Source organism: Balaenoptera physalus, assembly GCF_965194825.1.
Source record: "Balaenoptera physalus genome assembly, chromosome: 10".
NCBI classification, from domain to species: Eukaryota; Metazoa; Chordata; class Mammalia; order Artiodactyla; family Balaenopteridae; genus Balaenoptera; species Balaenoptera physalus.
Window position 1 is genome coordinate 35,251,270 of NC_138889.1, and position 20,128 is coordinate 35,271,397.

Consider the following 20,128-nt stretch of genomic DNA (forward strand, 5'->3'; position numbering starts at 1 on the left):
CCCATTAATTGAGATCCTACTATACTAATAAAGACATTACATTCTGATAAAAAAAAAAAAAAAATGAATCAAAGCCCTGTTACAGAGGGAGTGACAACACAGGTCTTCCAGCTCTGATCGTGCAACCTGAAAATACTCACTGAAGCTCTACCGTCTGCTGAACTATGTCCAAACTCCTTAGCTGTCTTCCAGGTTTTCCATAATATGAATTTTTTTTCTACCCTTTCACACAAACCAAGTTTTTCCTATTAAAGCCACCTATATTTTGGACTTCCCTAGTGGTCCAGTGGTTAAGACTGCACTTCCACTGCAGGGGGTGCAGGTTCAATCCCTGGTCAGGGAAGTTCTGCATGCTGCATGGTACTGCAAAAAAAAAAAAAAAAACCCACCCATATTTTGACATCTCCCTGCAATTGCTCGTGTTCTCTTTCCTATCACAATGCCATCTTTGCCACTTCCATCTAATCTAGCTGAAATCCTACCCAAATACCACAGCTCAGCTTTCTCAGATATTCCCAACCAGACAATGGCTTCCCACAGACCAAAGAACCTTAGCACCTTGAAACACATAGGACATATCCCTGTGCCTTGCATTCTCCTGTTTGCCAACAAACTCTGATTTACAAAGCACGTTTAAGTTTATCCTTTGGGATGAATACCTTCTCTGATACTCACCGCAAGAAGAGCTAGCTCAGCTGAACAGTCCTTTCTCCCTATACTTCACGCTTCTTGGCATTCCCTTCCCTCCTCTACCCTTCTCCTCCATCTGCTGTTGCTGGTGTATTTCACTTAAGACCTGGTGCAAATGCTGTCTCCTCCACAAAGCCTTTCCAAATTCCTCCAGCTAGAAGTAACCTCTCCCTCCTCTGAGTTCCCATAACATTTTACCTGTGCATCTCTTCTAGCATTCACCATCTGGTACATCATTGACGCTATTTATGTACATCTTCACCAGTAACTTAGCACCTCTCAAGAGCAGACACTCGCCTTGCTCATTTCTACCTGCTTATCAACTGATGACCTCTGTGCTGTGATAATGATAATGGGTGGATAACAGGTAATGGGTGATTGCATTACACGTGTTGGTCCTGGTCAAGAAGCTAACATAATTAAAGTGAACCAGATAACTCCAGAGGAGGCAGGATGGTAGGACCAGGCCAGACTCTATTGGAGCCAACAGGAATGTTGCAACTTATGAAATTACTGTTTCAGAAAAGCAGTAACTTGGAAGAAATCAAAGTTCCTGACATGCCAAGCTAGAACTCTGATGACAGCCCTACAGACAGATGGCTACAATCTTGGTTTGGCTGTATATAGTCATTCACTGAAGACCTCATGCAAGGCCCTGAGAATTGTATGGCTGGAGAAGCAGTCTTCCGTGCGGTTTAGAGCTGCACTTCTGGATACAGGTTAAATTTTCAGTTCTGCTACTTATAAACATCAACAGTAGGTAAGCCTCAATTTTTCCATGCATAAAGTCAGGATAATACTAGAACTTAGCTCATACAGTGAATGTGAGGATTAAATAAGTGTATGTGGGCATTTCCCTGGTGGCACAGTGGTTGAGAGTCTGCCTGCCAATGCAGGGGACACGGGTTCGAGCCCTGGTCTGGGAAGATCCCACATGCCGCGGAGCAACTAGGCCCGTGAGCCACAACTACTGAGCCTGCGCGTCTGGAGCCTGTGCTCCGCAACAAGAGAGGCCACGATAGTGAGAGGCCCGCGCACCACGATGAAGAGGGGCCTCCGCTTGCCACAACTAGAGAAAGCCCTTGCACAGAAACGAAGACCCAACACAGCCAAAAATAAATAAATAAATGAAAAAATAAATAAATAAATAAAAATAAGTATATGTAAGCAAAGTGCTTAACAGTGTCTGGCATATAAGAAGGGGTTAAGCAACATTAGTTACTATATAAATATGTAAAAACTTTTGTTTGACTTTAAGAAATTTACAGTCAAGTTGGAGAAGATAATATTTGCCAAAACACTTCATCTGAATTCAATTCGGCAACCATTTCCTGAACTGCAACTTGTTATACAAGAGACAACACTAGGTACTAAGGAGAGTAAAGATAAGAAGCTGAGAATGTACATAGTCTAGGAGACAAGACCAACAAGCACTCCCAATTAACTATAACAAGTCAGATCATGTTAAGGAATACCTACTAGATACACTAGAAATGGCTCCCCAGTAAATACCTAGTCCACTGGTTCTCAACTGGGGACATCTGGCAATGTCTGGAGACATCTTGGCTTGTTCAACTGGAGGCGTTGGGGCAGATGTCTGCTACTGGCATTTAGTAGAGGACAGAGATGCTGCTGAACATCCTACAACGCTCAAGTCCATCCTCAACACAAGGAATCATTCTGCCCAATATGTCAACACTGCCAGGTCAAGAATCCCTACTCTCCTCCAACTGTAAACGACTCTGCTCTGGAGTTCCAGGTCCCGTATCTCTACCCACTGCCTGATTCACTTCTGATGAGATGGGCTTCCTGAGGCTTTGGGATTGTGGCACTCTGCCAGTGTTGTGTAATGGTTGTTTCTCTTGCAGACTTATCGTCCCTTTGTTCTAGGTCTACCCTTCCACATGTCACCCCATGCCCAACCAGGCCATGATCAGATCTATGAAGCTGCCTAAACTCCCAGTTTTATCATTCCCCACTGTGGCATCTCAGCCCCATTCAAGCTCCAGTTATAACAACAAGGAGGTCTGCATGAAAATATCAAACTATTTTAATTTTTATAGCCTGCTTTTTGGAGCTGGCAGTAAAACCTTTTAAACCTTTGCCTGAAAAGAATAAAAGGTAAAGTAAATTACTGTTACCTAACTGTTGCCAATTAAAATAATGAAGCTTCAAATAACTGAATTATCCACTGAATAAACATACTTTAGATTAGACTCTTGTTTCCACAGTGATCATTGTTCTTGATGATTTAACAACTTATAACACAGACTAAAAAAAAATTTTTTTGATGTTTTGACACTGTCTGCCCTATCACAAAGCATGGTCTGCGTCAGTGTCTTCTGAAAGAGTAAACATTTCCTGCTGCTTTAAAACATTCACTATCTGTTAACCTTGTAAATTCACGGATATAAAGCATATATACTCACCCACCCCAACCACATCTAAAAGCAAACTTAAACCCTAAAGTTGTCCCACCCATTAGGATGGCTACTATCAAAAAAACAGAAAGCACCAAGTGTTAGGGTAGACGTTAGGCAGGATGTAGAGAAACTGGAACCCTTGTGCACTGTTGGTGGGAATGTAAAATGGCGTAGCCACTATGGGAAACAATATGGTGGTTCCTCAAAAAATTAAAAAGGATTGAAGGCAGGGTCTTAAAGAGAAATTTATACACTATATTCATTGCAGCATTATTTACAATAGTCAAAAGGTGGAAGCAACCCTAGTATCCATCAACAGATAGATGGAAAAACAAAATGTGGCATATACATACAATGGAATATTATTCAGCCTTAAAAAAGGAAAAATTCTGACATGCTACAACATGGACAAATGTTGAGGACGTTATACTGAGTGAAAAAAGCAATTATGTGTCTTTTACCACAATTAAAACATCACAAAGTTGTTAATATTTAATGTATCACTTGTAGGAATCATTAACTCAAAATCCTCTCCATATTTACAGTTTTGTTAATTATACCTCATCTCTTGATTAACTCCCTGCATAATCTCAACCGCAAAACAGTGGATTTAAATACCGTCTATGCACTGACAATTTCCAAATCTGGCTCTGACCTCTCCCCTGACTCCTAACTCAACAGCTCTAGCTGACTAATAGTTAACATGTCTGAAATAAAATTCTTGAGAACACCCACCACACCTGTTCCCCCCATGATCACTGCATCCCAGGAGCCTGTCAACTAAAAAATTATTCACAACCTAAAAGGTGAGTTATGTTTTATTCAGTGGGAATTTTTAGGACTTCAAGCCTGGGAGGCAGCATCTCAAGTAACCCTGAAAGAACTGCTCTGAGGAGGAAAGCGGGGGAGCCAGGACATATAGGAGTTTTGCAACAAAGGGCAGGTAGTCTCAATGTCAAAAGATTATTGTTAACTAAAGAAAACCAGACATCTCAAGTCAAGGAATTCAGCGCTTTTCTATGTATGGGAAGATGCGAGAGTCTAGGCTCACGGAAATCATTCCTTAGATATGTACCTCAGGTACCTGGGGCCAGTATCCTGTGTTTTTATATCCTGAGTTTCCTCAGGGCTCAACGTAGGGAGTTCCCTCAGGGCTAACCGGCTCACCCCGGCTCACCCCTGGCTGGTGGCTTCAATCACTGACTGTGAGATTGTGACATCCTTTGTTTACTGATAGGGCAGGCAATATTCCCTTTCTCAATCCCATCAGGCCAAAAGCCTTAGGTAAGTGGTTTTCAATAGGTCAACTCTGCCCCTCAGGGTATAAAATGTCTTGAAGGCATTTTTCACTATCATAACTTGGAAGGAAGGGGAGGGGGTACATCAAGAGTTATAGAGGCCAAGGATCTCACTAAACACCCTACAATGCACAGGACAGACTTCCATAACAAAAATTTATCTGGCCCCAAATGTCAATAGCGCTGAGGTGGAGAAACCCTGCCTCAGAAGCACAGTTGCCTCCTCTCTGTCAATTAGTATGTGATCAAGCAGCGAATCCTGTTATATCGCCTACAAAATAAGCCCAGAATCTGATTACTTCCACTGCTTTCATCCTGGTGCACATCACCATGGTCTCCAACCTAATGAAATAACTAAAATAGCCTCCTGACTGGTATCTCCCCAGTTAGGAGACAACCATCCAGCCATGTCCTCTACACTCTATAAAAACAATCAGGTAATCCCTTAAAATTCTAAATCAGTTCATGTCATTCCTCTGCTGAAAGACCCTTCCACAGAGCAACAGTCCAATCTCTCCCAAGGCCCTACATACTCTTCACATTCCCCCACCCCACCCCATCCCACTGCCCCTCTTCCCACTTTCCCATTTGTTCCTATGCTTTAACCACATTGGCCTCGTTCCTCAAACACCCCAAACACTCTCCAACCTCAGGGTCTTTGCACTTGTTGTTGAGTTGTTTGAGCTACCTTAAGAGCACTTCCACCAGAGATCTGCAGGACTAACTGCTCTTTCTTTTGTCTGGTCTCTGATTAAATGACACCTAATCACGGAGGCTTTCTCTGATACCCTACATTAAAACACATCTACATCCCCCCTACATCCTCCTTTACACTCCTTTGCCCGGAGCACCTATTACCATCTGATGTCAACTGCAAGACAGAAACTCTTTTTGCCCATACCTATATTCTCAACTCCAGGAGAAGAAAATCAATATTTGTTGAATAATGACTGCTATCTTTCCCAACTATTTCAATGTAAAAAATTACAGAAGTTTTGCTTTGTAAATTAAAAAAAAGAAACCATGTTATACATACTGGTCTACCACCTGCTTTGCTTATAGAGGTACCCAAATTCTACTATTGACAGCTTCAATTTTTTAGCATAAGATATTAAGCAAAATCTGGCTTAACTTACCACAAATGTGTTCACTATATGATGGCTTGTTCTTTCATATGAAATTGATGAGATATCAGATCGCTTCAGGTGTAATTCTTTTTTTTTTTCAATATAAGCTCCATAAATGAGGTAGTGAACTTGGAGACTAGTCATTGGCTATGTCTAGCAGAGCATACAGTCAGAGAAGACAATCAAAATCAAAAACATTTAAAGCATATATATCACCTATGCCATGGATTCCCAAATTTCAGTCACTCATATACTACTTCCACAATTTTGGCCATATCAATGTCCTCCATTTTTCCTTATAAACTGACCCACTTCTTTTACTAAGCTTCCTGAAAAGCAATAATTTCCGTTAAATTCAGAGTTGTCCTTTATTCAATACACATTAAAATAAAACTACTAAAATGTAAGTTGTTCATTCATATAATGCTTAATATCTAACACATTGCTGGTAGTTTCCATTTTACACTCAGGGAAACAGAATACTCTTCATTTATAAAAAAGAAAACATAATCCTGAGAAGCTTAGTGTTTTACTTGATGTCAACAATTAATTGGAATCGAGACAGAACAGAACAGAACTTCGTGTTCTGTTTTCACTCAGTAGGGAAAGTACATTTTATTTGCATCGCTTAAATAGTATTCTGTTATGTGTGGTGAGTAGAAATTATACTGTGGATGAAATATAAAGTGAACAGAATTAAAAGTCTCAGATCTGTGGGGATATTTTATTTTGCCATGAGAGACTTAAACAGAAATACAATAATTACTATGTAGAGCACTGTTCTGCCACCAACTTGATTAGGAATGGTTATACAAATGAAGAGTACACCAGTTTCTCAAAAAGCAGTGTTTCTGTTGTTGAAAATATCTCAGATCCAAAGGTTTCGCAGAAGTTTGGAAATATGATTAAAGTAAGGTCTTCATAGGGTGACCACATTTTCCAAATGAAAAAAGGAAATACACTAACTTCAGGACTAGCCTGTGGTTCACCACTACACTAAGTAAAAAGTTAATCAAATTGCTTAAGTTAGATGGTTACAGTAAAGCTCTCTTGTCTAGTATAGTTGGGAGAAAAAGTAATGTTGGTTAAAATCATTCTTCTTAACTGACTCACTGTATTGTTTTTTCTATAAAGCATTGTAATTTCACACATAAAAGTCCTGTACATACTTTGTAGAGTTATTCTTAAGTATCTTATTCTTTTGTTGCAATTTTGAGATGGTGTACAAAAATATAATTCATATATATCTATCAACCTGGCTAGACTCTTATTTCTAAATAAATTCTCTGTAGATTACTTAAGATGTTCTATGTGGGAAAATCACATCAATAGATTATAGAATTAAGGAAAGAAAATTAAGTCTTATATCTTCTATGACTCTGGTTTTATTTTACTCCATAGACTAGGTGCCCTCCAAAACAATATTGAATTTAAGTAGTAGTAGTGTATATCCTTGCCTGACTCCTGATTTTTAAAGTGAATGTTTCTAACGTTTGGATGGTGAATATTATGTCTTGTAAGTCCTGTAAAATTTCAGACACATACACACACACACAAAATTTCAGACACAATTCACTGTCATAGTATTCTGCTCAAATGACAATGTTAACTGGAAATGTCTTAAGGCCATTACCATGCTATAATAGATGAGGTCGGTAATTATCTAAATCACACTAATTTCCTCATTTCTGAAAACAGTACTCATATTTAGAAGAACACATACAACATACTCAGTCCCCTTGGCCTTGGTGATTGGTCATGGGTCTTTAAATGATATTGATTGGGCCAATCAGAGCCTTTTTAAATTTTTTTTTTTAAGTTTACCAATGGAAACTAGACAGGCGTCCTCTAGAAACAATGTCTGTGAGGTATGGAGGCAGTGTTTATGACTCTCCATGTGGAAGAAGCCAACTGAGAGAATGAAGTTGACAAGCAAATGAAAGTCAGAGACAAAAAAGCCCTCTCTTTTGGAAGAGTTGATGATTCTAGCTGTTCCCGAATCCCACATGCAACACAGCACTTCCCACAAATGAATGAGACATCCCAGTGTCTTCCCAGTCAATGTGCTGTTTGCCTTGCAAACAAGTGTCCTGGTGACACACAAATAACAGATCCCATCCTGAAGTGACACAAAGCATCTTGATAAGAATCCACTAAGAGTCCGACTTTTGTCTTCAAATGATGAGTCCTGATTCTAGGACAAATGGCAAGCTTATGAATTTGCAGTTATTTTTAATTAGTATTATAACTTAAAGTAAAATGTAATAAGCTATTTTACTATGATTTTACAAAACGTTACCATTGGGAGAAACTGGCTAAAGAATACACAGGATTCCTCTGTATGTATGTGAATTTATAATTATCTCAAAATAAAGAAAAGTTTAATTAAAAAAGCTTTCAGTCTCTTTTATCTTGATGGTAATTAAATGTGCAATTTCTCCTGTAGAGCATGAACAATATGACTGTGGTTTAATCATAAAGACAAAAACATTTTGCTCACTGAAGAACACCCCAACTTCTTATTTCTGAATACCTGGTTGGTCTGTCAGCTGATATCTCTGAACCACAGATAGCTTTGTCACATCATTTAAAATTTCCCCTCATGCTTATCTTTTACCGCTGTTTTTCAAGTCTAACTTATGTCTACTTAGGTTTATTTTCTTTGCCCTTTAGAATTAAATGCCCCATCCAGATCTTAAAACTTTGGGGTATGGTGACAAAATGATTTTATATATTTACTATTTATGGTATCAAAGTGTCTTTGTGTTTCCTAACTATCAAAAAACAAATCAAGGGACTTCCCAGGTGGTCCAGTGGTAAAGAATCTGCCTTACAACGCAGGGGACACGGGTTCGATCCCTGGTCAGGGAACTAAGATCCCACATACAGCAGGGCAACTAAGCCCGTGCACCACAACTACTGAGCTCACGTGCCTCAACTAGAGCCCGCATGCCGCAAACTACAGAGCCCACGCGCCCTGGAGCCTGCGGGCCACAACTAGAGAAGAGAAAACCTGCCTGCCACAACTAGAGAAGAGAAAACCTGCCTGCCACAACTAGAGAGACTTCACACCACAACGAAGAGCCCGCACACCACAGTGAAAGATCCCGTGTGCCTAACAAAGATCCTGCGTGCTGCAACTAAGACCCAACGCAGCCAAAAATAAATAAAATAAGTCAATAAATAATAAATAAATCTTAAAAATAGAAACAAATCAAAACATGGTTTATAAATGTAGTAAAGACTAACACATACCCAACGGTATCAATGAAATATGATGACCAACACCACAGAATAAATGTATTTTTGAAAATATGATATGCAATTATAAGACTCCAAAGTAAAGCCTATACAACTGGGATCAATGGCAAAGGCAGGAAGATGGAAGAACTAGAGATGGGACGCACAGGTGCTGTGTCCAATAGCAGACTCTTGCAGCCATAAGCAACAAAAACCTAACACCCAAATATTCATGCCAAAGTAGCAAAACTGAAAAGGAAATTTTCAATACAGTTTATGTCTTGATAGGAAAAAAAAGTGAAAGTTCTTTATTCACATATCCTATTTTAAATTGATTGTTTTTAAAATAGCACTATCTGGTGGAAAAGTTCCCCTAAATCCTTCCATACAGTCAAGGTTAATCTTAAAAATATAAAGGGGTCTTTGGAAACAGGAAGATATAAAGACTGGATGCTTACTGCCACATTTCCATTTACAAATCTTTAAATCTAGCAATCTGATATACACCCATGAAATACCAGCTGTGAGAATGGCATCAACCAAAAGAAAAAAAATTATGCCCAAATATTAATGAAACTGGTATACCTAAATACAAATATATTTCAAAATTAGTGTCATCTCAGTTCCCTCTGCTGACTGCTAGCCAAGACAGCAGAACTGAAACAGGAGGGAAGGGGGCAGGGCACAACCTTTAAAAGAATGACACAGCCATAGGACATGACAAAAACTGTTTAGAACCAACTAGGTCCAAGATGGCGGAATATTCAACTTCCAGTGGACCTTGAGCCTCATTATACACTCATTGTAATACATTAGCATATGGTAAATGACACACCCACCAGCACCATGACAGTTCTGAGGCTAACTATAAAAGGCCAAAAATGGATGGTGGCCCAATTCCTGGAAATCTCCACCCCTTCCCCAAAATAACTTGCATAATCCTCCCACTCATTAGCCTATGAAATTACCCATCCCATAAAAACTAGCCATGCCATATTTCAAGGTTCTCTCTCACCTTCTGAGATGGCCCACACTCTGTCTGTGGAGTGTGTCTCTCTAAATAAATCCACTTCTTACCTATCACTTCGTCTCCAAATTCCTTCACAATGAAGCAAGGACCCCAGATTCACCGGGAACATAACTTAGAATAGCATACAAACCTTAATTTAACTACAGAAGGTACAAGCTGCTTTCCTTCTTCTGTGAGAGCTGGTACGGAACATAACAATCAAGTCTCAAGTTTTCTCTTTTATCCCCTTTGCTGTACTCTAGGGTAGAAGTGTGAATGAGCAGGGAAATGGCTCAAAGGCAGCCTGTCAGGACAGCTTCACTGTCTGACCACTACACTAGATCTATTCAAAGATCTTTTCAGAATTTTGACAGACATTTCTAGTCATCATTGTGTCCTAAAACTTTTTCAGTTATAGAATCAAAAGACATAATTCACAAATATGAACACTTTGAGGTATTTTTTGAAACCCTAGCAATTACCCTATTAAAGGTCTTCACACAAAATTAACAAATTTTACTAAAGAAAGTTTATTTCTCTTTCAGACTTAACCATAATGAATTAAGTAAACAATCTGAGAAATGGCAAATAGGAAGCTGTGATAACTTTCAAAACCACCTTTTCTTTTTCTGTAAAGGAGTATGCATTATTCTAAATTTTGGACAACCAAGACAGTTTTCAGAACACCTAATATACACAAGGGAAAAAACAAACAAAACAAAACAGATCAGGCCTCTGTCCTCAAGGAGTTTAAAATTTAAATAAAAAAAGAGAATACACAGGATGTAACAGAACAATGGGCTGAAGTCCAAAGACCTAAAATTGAGTCCTACTCAATTTGACTCTGTCACTTAGTAGTGGTATGTATCACCTTGAGTAAGTCATCTAGATTCTGAGCTCAGTTTCAGATTGTTGGAGGATAAAATAAAAATATATATTAAAAGCATCTTGCACACTCTAAAAAATACAAATCAATACTAGGACTATTACCAATGAAAAATAAAAGACACTATCATTGCAGTCATGATGAATTGTATGTGACCTGCCACCTCTGAATCCTACCTTTTCATATTTCACCAAATAACTGAAAATCAAGGAAATCATGGGAAGCCTCTGCAATTCAATAAATGTGAAAAATCAGAACTTTGTACATGTAGAACATTGAGTTTTTTTTGTTTTTTTAAAATTTCAGGTGAAATCGTTGTATAAAAATGTTGGTATGGGGACTTCTCTGGCGGTCCAGTGGTTAAGACCCCGCACTTCCACTGCAGGGGGCACGGCTTCGATCCCTGGTCAGGGAACTAAGATCCCACATGCTGCACAGCGTGGCCAAAAAAAAAAAAAAAAAAAAGATTAATTAAAAAAAAAAAAATGGGGCTTCCCTGCTGGTGCAGTGGTTGAGAATCTGCCTGCCAATGCAGGGGACACGGGTTCGAGCCCTGGTCTGGGAAGATCCCACATGCCGCAGAGCAACTAGGCCCGTGAGCCACAACTGCTGAGCCTGCGCGTCTGGAGCCTGTGCTCCACAACAAGAGAGGCCGCGATAGTGAGAGGCCCGTGCACCGTGATGAAGAGTGGCCCCCACCTGCCACAACTAGAGAAAGCCCTAGCACAGAAACGAAGACCCAACACAGCCAAAAATAAATAAATAAATAAATATTAAAAAAAAAAAAAAAATGTTGGTATGTAGGCCAGCATACCTAAAGTTTGCTTCTAATAAATGTTAACCTAAGACATACCAGAAACATAATCCATACTCATACATGTGGAATGTTGGCATACTGTGCATTATTTATCTGAGATAATAAAAGAAACTGGATTACTTCACAGATAATTGGACTTAAGCATATAACAGTATCAATGCCAGAAACTCAGAGATTAATCAATATCATCTGACAGCATATGTGCAATGCAAAAATCGATGGCAAATTTTCCATTAAACAAAGGAAAACCTTTCATTGAGAGAAATAAGGACATGTAATTTTCTCAACATTTAAAATATTCTCCAATTTCATGAATTCTTGGTTCAAAGGAGTGGGGAGAGACTTTAGGCTCTCACATGCCAAAATTTGATGAGAGAACTGTCAACGGATTAATGAATTAAGTTTTTGCTGAAATGTATGCCTGTTTAAATATGAAGAAATTTAAAAATCTAATTTCAAAACTTGTAATGCCTGTGATCTTCCCTAATTTTTCTAAGATACTGAAATAATACACCTACAGCACTTAATAGAGCATTTCACATACTATATTAATAATATGTTTGCTATTGTTATGCAATTTTTTGTTTTAAAAGTCTTAGTTTGTAACAGTATGAATTATGTGGAGGCTCTGGAGCCCAACAGCCTGGGATTAAACCCTCGGGTACCACTTATTACTATGTGCCTTTGAGTTTGCTCCTCTTTAAAATGGATCTATTAATAGCATACATCTGAGAGGGTTGCTGTGCAGATTAAATTAGGTAAAAATATAAGCAATTGTAGCAGTGCCTGGTACCTTGAAAATGCTCAGGGTCAGCTGTTATTTTGTATAGCAGTGCTTCACAATAGAAATATAATGCAAACCACAAAATAACTAACACATCTCAGGTGCTAAATAGCCACAGATGACTAGTGTCTAATGTAACAGACATCACAGATATGTTTTTTAAATCTCTTAAGACTCATATAAGAGACTGAAATCTTATATCAATAATCAAGTAATTTATGTTTGACATATTTTTTCTTTTTTTAATACAGATCTAAAACTATTTTGATTTTATCCCTCATTAACCCTTATACAGGACTGATTATGCTTTTTAAAAAAGTATAATAACAACAAAAATGTATAACAAAGGAAAGCAGAGGTTTCAAAACTCTTACAAAGGAAGTAATTATTAAGGTTACACATTTCACCTCCTAGTACCTCATCTTGTTCTTGTTGTTGTTATTCCAAAGTAATGCCCAGACACCTAGCCTATTTCAGGAAAGTACTTTCATTGCCCAAGGATAAAAAAGACAAACATGGGCACTGAATAGAAAGAATATAACTCATGGGAAACCTGAAGTGAAATCTGTAACCTTACACAGGTCAAATGTGAATGTTAAATGTTATAGGTAATAACAGTAAAAATAAGAGGTTTCTAGTATTAATCAAAATGAAAACTATTAAGAAACAAGTTCATCTACATAAATTCTTCACGATAAACACAGGCTAAAATATTCTGAAGTTCTGGCTTCCTTAATTGGAGACAAAGATTAAAAAAAATCTACATTGCTACGCACACATACCCACACCCAAAACAAACAAACAAACAAACAACACACATGCACACCAAAACTTTTTTTGTCAAGGTCAGGGACTCTGAGTACCCAGAAAGTGAGGGCCCAGGGGCTGGGTTGCAGGAGCAGCATAGGGTAAACAGATAATTTGGAGCCTCTATCCTGAAGAAGGCTACAGCCTCTGGTCCATATCCTGTAAGTTTCCATTTATTATTGCCCTACATCTCCATGATACCCAAGTGAATAAATGGGACTTCCAGCAAGCTGTTCAAACAGCTCTCCCCTGGTCCTCTTACTGATCCAAATCTCCTTTGTTGATTCTACCTCATCTGACCAAACTCTGGACTCCGCACCTCAGGGCTTGACCCTCCCACCTTTTCTGTCTGCACACTCACAGACTGGGTGATCTCATACATTCCCACAGCTTTAAATACTCTCAACATGTTGACAATGTCTAAATTTATATCTCCAGTTCCATGTACTCCCCTGAACTCCAGACTCATACATATACCCAGATGCTCCCTCAACAAGGGTACTTGGATATCCAGTAAACACCTAAATAGATTCAAATTTTAACTATTTCTCCCTCATCTCCTTCTTCATCCCAATAAATGGCAACATATTCTACCAGGTGCATTATTTTTCTTTTTAGCATTTACCTCCCTCAGACATAATTTGTTTAAATGTATGTTTCTCCCCAGTAGAATATAAGCTGCATGAGAGCAGGTATTTCTGTCAAAGAAATACCGAAGGGGACTAATTTAAACTGTATGGAAAGTGCAAGCCCCCAGGAGATATAGAAGGTGAAGTCTGAAGGACAAAATGGAACCAATCATGAGAGGATATATGGATCTGGATATTCAAGGCAGAAGAAATGACAAATGCAAAGGTCTAAATCCAAAAGAAGCTTGTAGAGACACACTGAGAGCAGAAAGAAAGCCCAGGGAGACGGAGAATAGGGAACTAGAGGCAGAGTATTGAGAAGGGAGGAATGAGGGGTGAAGTACAGTTCCAGGGCTTCAGGGAGAGGGGGATGTCAGGGCCAAAGGCCTGGAGGCAAAAGGGTCAAATTCAGTATTTCAATAGAAATAACAAAGGAGAAGCTACCAAGATCTCTTCCAGAAGGCCTCAACTGACCATTTCATGCTTCTCCAGAGGGTTCTCTTGATATGTTAATATTTGTTCAAATTAATTTTGAACAGCATGGGTTAAATGGTAGCATTTGCACAGCCCAGTCAGCTATGATCTGCAGTAAAATAGAGCAGTTTCTGTGGAGAAACGGAAACTGAAGAGACCTTACCACCAAGTTTATATGGCTTAGAAGCCCCTGTCTACACTGGGGACTGTCTCAGAAGCTTTCCACCTAGACACCCAATTTATGACATCTCTAATCAAAAGCATGGACATGCTGCATTCCATGGGGAAAAACCCTAACATTTCCAATAAAGATGCACTTTTTAAAAAAAGCCTCTATCACTAATCAATACCATATCCCGACTGCAAGTAATAAGCATTTTACTAAGGCCATTACAAAGGGCTATTAAATTATTTCTTACATTTGTCTTGTTAAAAGGCTGTTCTCTATTAGCCCCTTGATGGCAAGTGTCAATTGACATCTTGGAAAATGTCAAATCATGGAAGATGGGTTTTTAAGTGAGAAGTATGACAGGATAAACTATATCCTCATAAGTGTCTGAAATAGATATTTTCAAACTTACTCTGGGTCACTTTTTTGTTGCATTAAAACTATGCATTTTCAGTTGGCTTTAGCAGAGTTTGTTTTCAAAAACTCAATACTTAAAGTTAGTAAAGAGCAAAGAGGAAGTTCCATTTCTAAAAATCAATGTTTCTTTAGGCTCTTTCTCTGCAGATAGACTTTAGGTGACCCAGATGATGTACTCAGTATGGTAAATCATTGGAAGCAAGAGAATTTGTTTAAACTGTTGTGTCCTTTTTCATCTTCCTGAGATTTTATTTTTGTTTAGTCACTGTTCTGACATGCTTAGGTTTTGGTTAAATTCAATTAATATACAATGTCATGATTTATCACTAAAAAAAGAATGATTAATTGACTTTATAATCAGTTATAGGACTCTTTTACACTTTCCTAGTACACTTAAAATATCCTACTTCCTAAATGAAGCACTACTTTTTAAAATACAAATTCTTTGCACAAAATCCATTACCAGCTGTATCTTCAGTTATAGTAACACCAAAAGACTGGAAGTGTTGATTAAATACTCCAATATTTAGATTTGTGTGTTTAAATGATTACTTTTATATAATCTTTGTGGAAATGCAATCCATTAGTCTTTCATCTATAGAGATTTTTCTTCATTATTTTGCATTTTTTATCTCAGACCTTCTCTGAAACAACAGGTAAGGCAATCAAAACCCACAGTATGACTTCACTCATGAATGTAGAATTCCCTCTTTGCTCCAACATGAGAAATATGGCTAAGGGCAGAAATGAAGATCCTTGAAACACTATGAGCTGGTGGGCCAATCTCCATCTCCATTGCTTATGAAACACTCTACCACATTCCTCAGCCACTTCTTGGTTTTTGGCCTTTATCCTGTTATCATATTGGATGATCTCAACATCCTGCTCATAAAACTTCCAAACTTCAGAGCTCAGCTTTCCCAATTTCTAGGGTCTTTCTCCCTGCTCAGCCACACCTTAACTTTATCTAAACTAGCTCCATTGCCAAGTTCACTATGTTTCAACTGCCACTCCTGATCACAATGTCCTTGTCCTCTCTTAGAATCTCCTGTGTTCCTAGTTAACTTCATTATAGGTAAGCACTCATGCTTGCCCTCTCTGCTTCCTAAGACTATCAGTATCCTCCTGCCTCAGTCATCGCTGTACTCAATCAGGACCCATTTTCATATCATACAAATCCACATCCCTGTAATCCAACACCATGTCTTCTGTGCCAACCACCTACCTGAATCTGACCTCCCAACTGTTCTTACCACTCACAATCCAGGGCTCTGGGTATTGTTAGAAAAATCCATGAAAACATGGTTATTAATCTTTCCTGGACATATTCATGATGTTTAACTTCCATGGCTCTTGATCCCTGACCAGGAGTCCCTTTTCTCTTGTAGAACCTGCTCCTGGCCGTTCTAAACTGTTTCTACAATCTCCTCTCACAGCAGATGACCACTCCTTCCTAATACTGTTATCCATCCATCCAACCAACAAATTTACTGTCCAAAGTTCTATGTTTTAACCAATCCTCTCTTTTGTCCCAGCACAGAAGAAGAGCTTTTCCCTTGGTGCCTCCAGGCCTCTCCTCAGTGCTAGAAGAGAACATTCTCTTGGCTCTTTTTCCTCCTGCAAGCTACAACACACTTTCCCATACTCTTACACATTTTCTATAATTATAGCCCATGCTAGTTGACTCATTGCTCTCCTGAACTATTTGCACAGGATTTGAATCACTCAACCCAGAAACCTAACTAACACGGGAGTTAAGGGCACAGTGGAAAATCCACATGTAACTGATAGTCAGCCCTCCATATCCACGGATTCAGCCAACAGTAAATTGTGTAGCACTGTAGTATTTACTACCGAAAAAGATCTGCGTATACCTAGACCCATGCAGTTCCATCCCATATTGTCCAAGGGTCAACTGTATTCTCCTGGTTCCCATGCCATTTCCAACCCTTTATTTTCACTTCTCTCTAACCACTCTTTCCCACTTCCATCATCAGATTGTCTTCTGGGCCATAAGTGCACATACCACCCACATCTCCCCATGGAACCTGAACTTCGATTGTATAGAAGTTTATGAAGGCTTATGTATAAAGCACTTAAAAGTGTCAAGTCACCCCCACAGAAAAGCTTTTTCTGACCACCCCAGAGAGGGTCAGTCTCCCACAGTGGCTCATCTCTATCTAGAACAGATCACATTGCATGGCTATCTCTCTGATACTGGGACCAGACCTATGGTAGGCTGAGGTTTCCTAAGAAAACATGGTCACCCCTCTCCACAACATTTCTTCCTTACCTAATATGTCTCCCACATGGCCACCAAATTAATCTCTCCTAAATCCCATATTGATCCTCTCATTCTTCTATCAAAAACTTCTAGCAATTTTCCCACAGCCTATAACAAAGACCAAAACTTCTTAGCCCGGCTCTTAAACGCCACATACGCCCAAAACTACCAACCAGTCTTCTACTGATAACTTCTAAGAACCCTCTGCCTTATTCTACAAATATACACAGTACTTCCTCCCACCTGTGGCCTCCGCTCAAGCTCACTTATATAACTGCCATGTCTTAGTTGTGTGATTCTCCCTCAGCTCAGGCAATGTTCCCCAGGAGTCAGGGCCTCCTTAAGGGCACCCTCCTCAAATTTCTCTCCCTCATCTATTGAGCAAAATGACACCAAACTGCTGTGTTCCTAGCCCATTCAGTCCACACCCCGAGCACTTTATTTATGTGTATATATAACTCCCCAACAGGATGGTGAAGCCAGTGATATCAAAGATGATGTTTTAAATGTCTGTAACCCTCACTGTAACTGACAACCAACATCTTTACCACCATCAGCATTTATTTATAATGTGCCAGGTGCTGCTACAAATGCTTTACAACGATCTTGTGGGATATATGTTACTATTTTTTCCATATGCGAATGGGCAGCCTGGGTCATAGACAGGGGCCTACACAGAACTTTGAACACAATGGGTACAAAATTATATCTGTGAGTGGATAAATGTATTACTAATAACCATGCTCTGATACTGTCACATAAGTTAATGTGTCAGCGTAGAATGCTTTCCCATTCTTCCCAGCCCAGCAAAATCCTCCGAGCCTTCAAAACCCAATTCAAATGTCACCTTTTCAAGAAAGTCCCCTGCTAACACCCTGGCAAAGTTAGTTGCTCCTTCCAAAAACTGTCTTTAATACTTGTAATGTGTCTTCATTATACCACTAAGGTTATTTAGAAGACTGCTCAATTAGAATGGGTTTCTTCATGGCAGTCTGTTCAATACTTTTAATATTCAGAACAACTAAATGGAAAGTAAAATGAATGTAATTTATATCTGCTGACCAAATGAAACAAAAAGAAATGGTATATCTTATTAGCAATATTTGATCATCATACTCACAAATCTTTTCTGTAACATTCAGTACATGTATCAAGTTATAAAATCTGGTATGGCTAAATCTAATTCAGAAGGTCTATTTTTTCTTTTAACATGTCCAAACAAAGCATTATTCTTAAGAAATGGAGAAGAGACTTACCAGTCTTCTCCTTTCTTCTTCTACTGCGATGAGTAGTCTTGCAAATTCTTTTAGTGACTGAGCTATTTAGAAGATAAGTTTAAAAAAAAAAAAGCATTAACCTCTTTACATTGCTGATATCCAATTGCACAAGAATAAACATTACAATAAAGATACTTATGAATTTGTATATATTCTGTGGTTTTATGTTTTTATAAGCAGGAAACAGTATGTACAATAGGATTTCAATGACTAACAGCTATATATAAGCGACGTTTGTGTGCTACAAATTGAAGTTTAGCACATATCAAGTATAATATTTTTTCTTCAAAGGCACTAGGGGAATATAGTTTATATATTTAATAAATAAAATTCACACATTAATAAAAGTGTAGTACTGGAATCACTTCTAAACAGGATCTTACAAATAATAAATTCATTAAATCTATAAGAAGCAATAAATCCAGTACTAAGATGCACTTAGTAGCAGCCAGTAAGGCAAAGTCTCCCACTGACTTCTTTCTTGAAGCTCAACACTTATAGATACTTAAAAACAGACTCTGTATTCTGTATTACTGTATCACTCTCATATCCAAGGTACTTTAGACCTTTGCTAGTCAGAATGGTCAGAGGGCCACCAGCATCAGCATTTTGGGAGCTTGTTAGAAATACAGATGCTCAGGCCCCAGCCCAGAATCTGCATTTTAACAGGTTCCCCAGTTGATCCCTTTGCACATTAAAGTTGAGAAGCACTGCCTTAGAAAACTATCTGAACCTATATTGTTGAGGCCTGGGAAGTGTTCAGGAACTTTGTGAGGACAAACGAAAAAATAAGTGAATAGGGAGTTACAACAGCATATTCTTTAAAAATGCACAATGCCACACAGTAAACTGTGAAAGATTAATTCATCCACATCAATTTCTGTAACTTATACTTAATATGAATTATTAACTAAAGTCGGAATGTTTGGATTACAAAACTAACAAAAGAAATAAGGTGAATGCAAATTTTATTTTGATTTAAGCCTTGAACCTTCCCTTCTATGTCCTTATTCTTTAGGCTCCCACCTCTTCCTTCATCCATACTAAGATTGAAAACATCCTGTGAGACCAGAAGTCTAGTAAGTCTGGCATAAAGTCTACAATAAAAGGAGGTGAGTGAGAACAGCACATCAAGAGTCTTACCAACAAAACTCATTAAGAAAGAGAAAGAATAGTTTCCATTTAAGAATTTAAAATTACAATCTCGGATTTTTCTTCTCTTTTTTCAAAACCACTAGGCTTACACTAACTAAGCTGGTTTGAAATTCTATTCCTATGATTACTTCACACTGTATTTTATTCAGTTACCAAAACAGAAACCAAAGGATTACCTGGGAGACTCACATTAACCTCAAAAACACAGTAATAGCCTTAAAGTAAGTGGAACTTTTCTGAAGTGTTTAAAAATGTGATTTTAATTTCTGCAGAAATAACTATCATTGCTACATTACAACCCAGTTTTGACAACAATAAGTTGAAGAGAAAAACATTTTACAAATAGATAGAAGATTTTAACTGGAGTGTGCAATAGCATATTATATGTTTGTACTTTCGGTAAAGAAATATCCAGTCATCATTCTGGCAGCTCTCTACTGCCACTGAAGATCTGTTGATGAGCCTGGGAAAAGTCAACAAAACTTTGAATGATGGAAGGTAATGTTAACATGCCTGCAGAGAAAGAAGCCAAAAAGTATGTCAATTAGGGCTACAGAAGGAGAGGCAACAGGTACTCCTGAGGTGAGAAAATAAGAGGAGATGTAAATAGAAAGAGTACACTAGTTGAAAGTCTGTATAAGA

The 20,128-nt window shown here is 38.4% G+C and overlaps 1 protein-coding gene across 2 annotated transcripts in view; it reads right to left on the reverse strand.

The window, feature by feature from the left end:
* ARHGAP42 (Rho GTPase activating protein 42) overlaps positions 1 to 20,128 on the reverse strand; it is a 295,441-nt gene that overhangs the window by 179,398 nt on the left and 95,915 nt on the right. For both annotated transcript variants that reach the window (XM_082409915.1, XM_082409914.1), the window contains exon 3: positions 18,311 to 18,372. In XM_082409915.1, the coding sequence (XP_082266041.1) occupies positions 18,311 to 18,372 (62 nt within the window). The remainder of the gene's footprint in view (positions 1 to 18,310; positions 18,373 to 20,128) is intronic.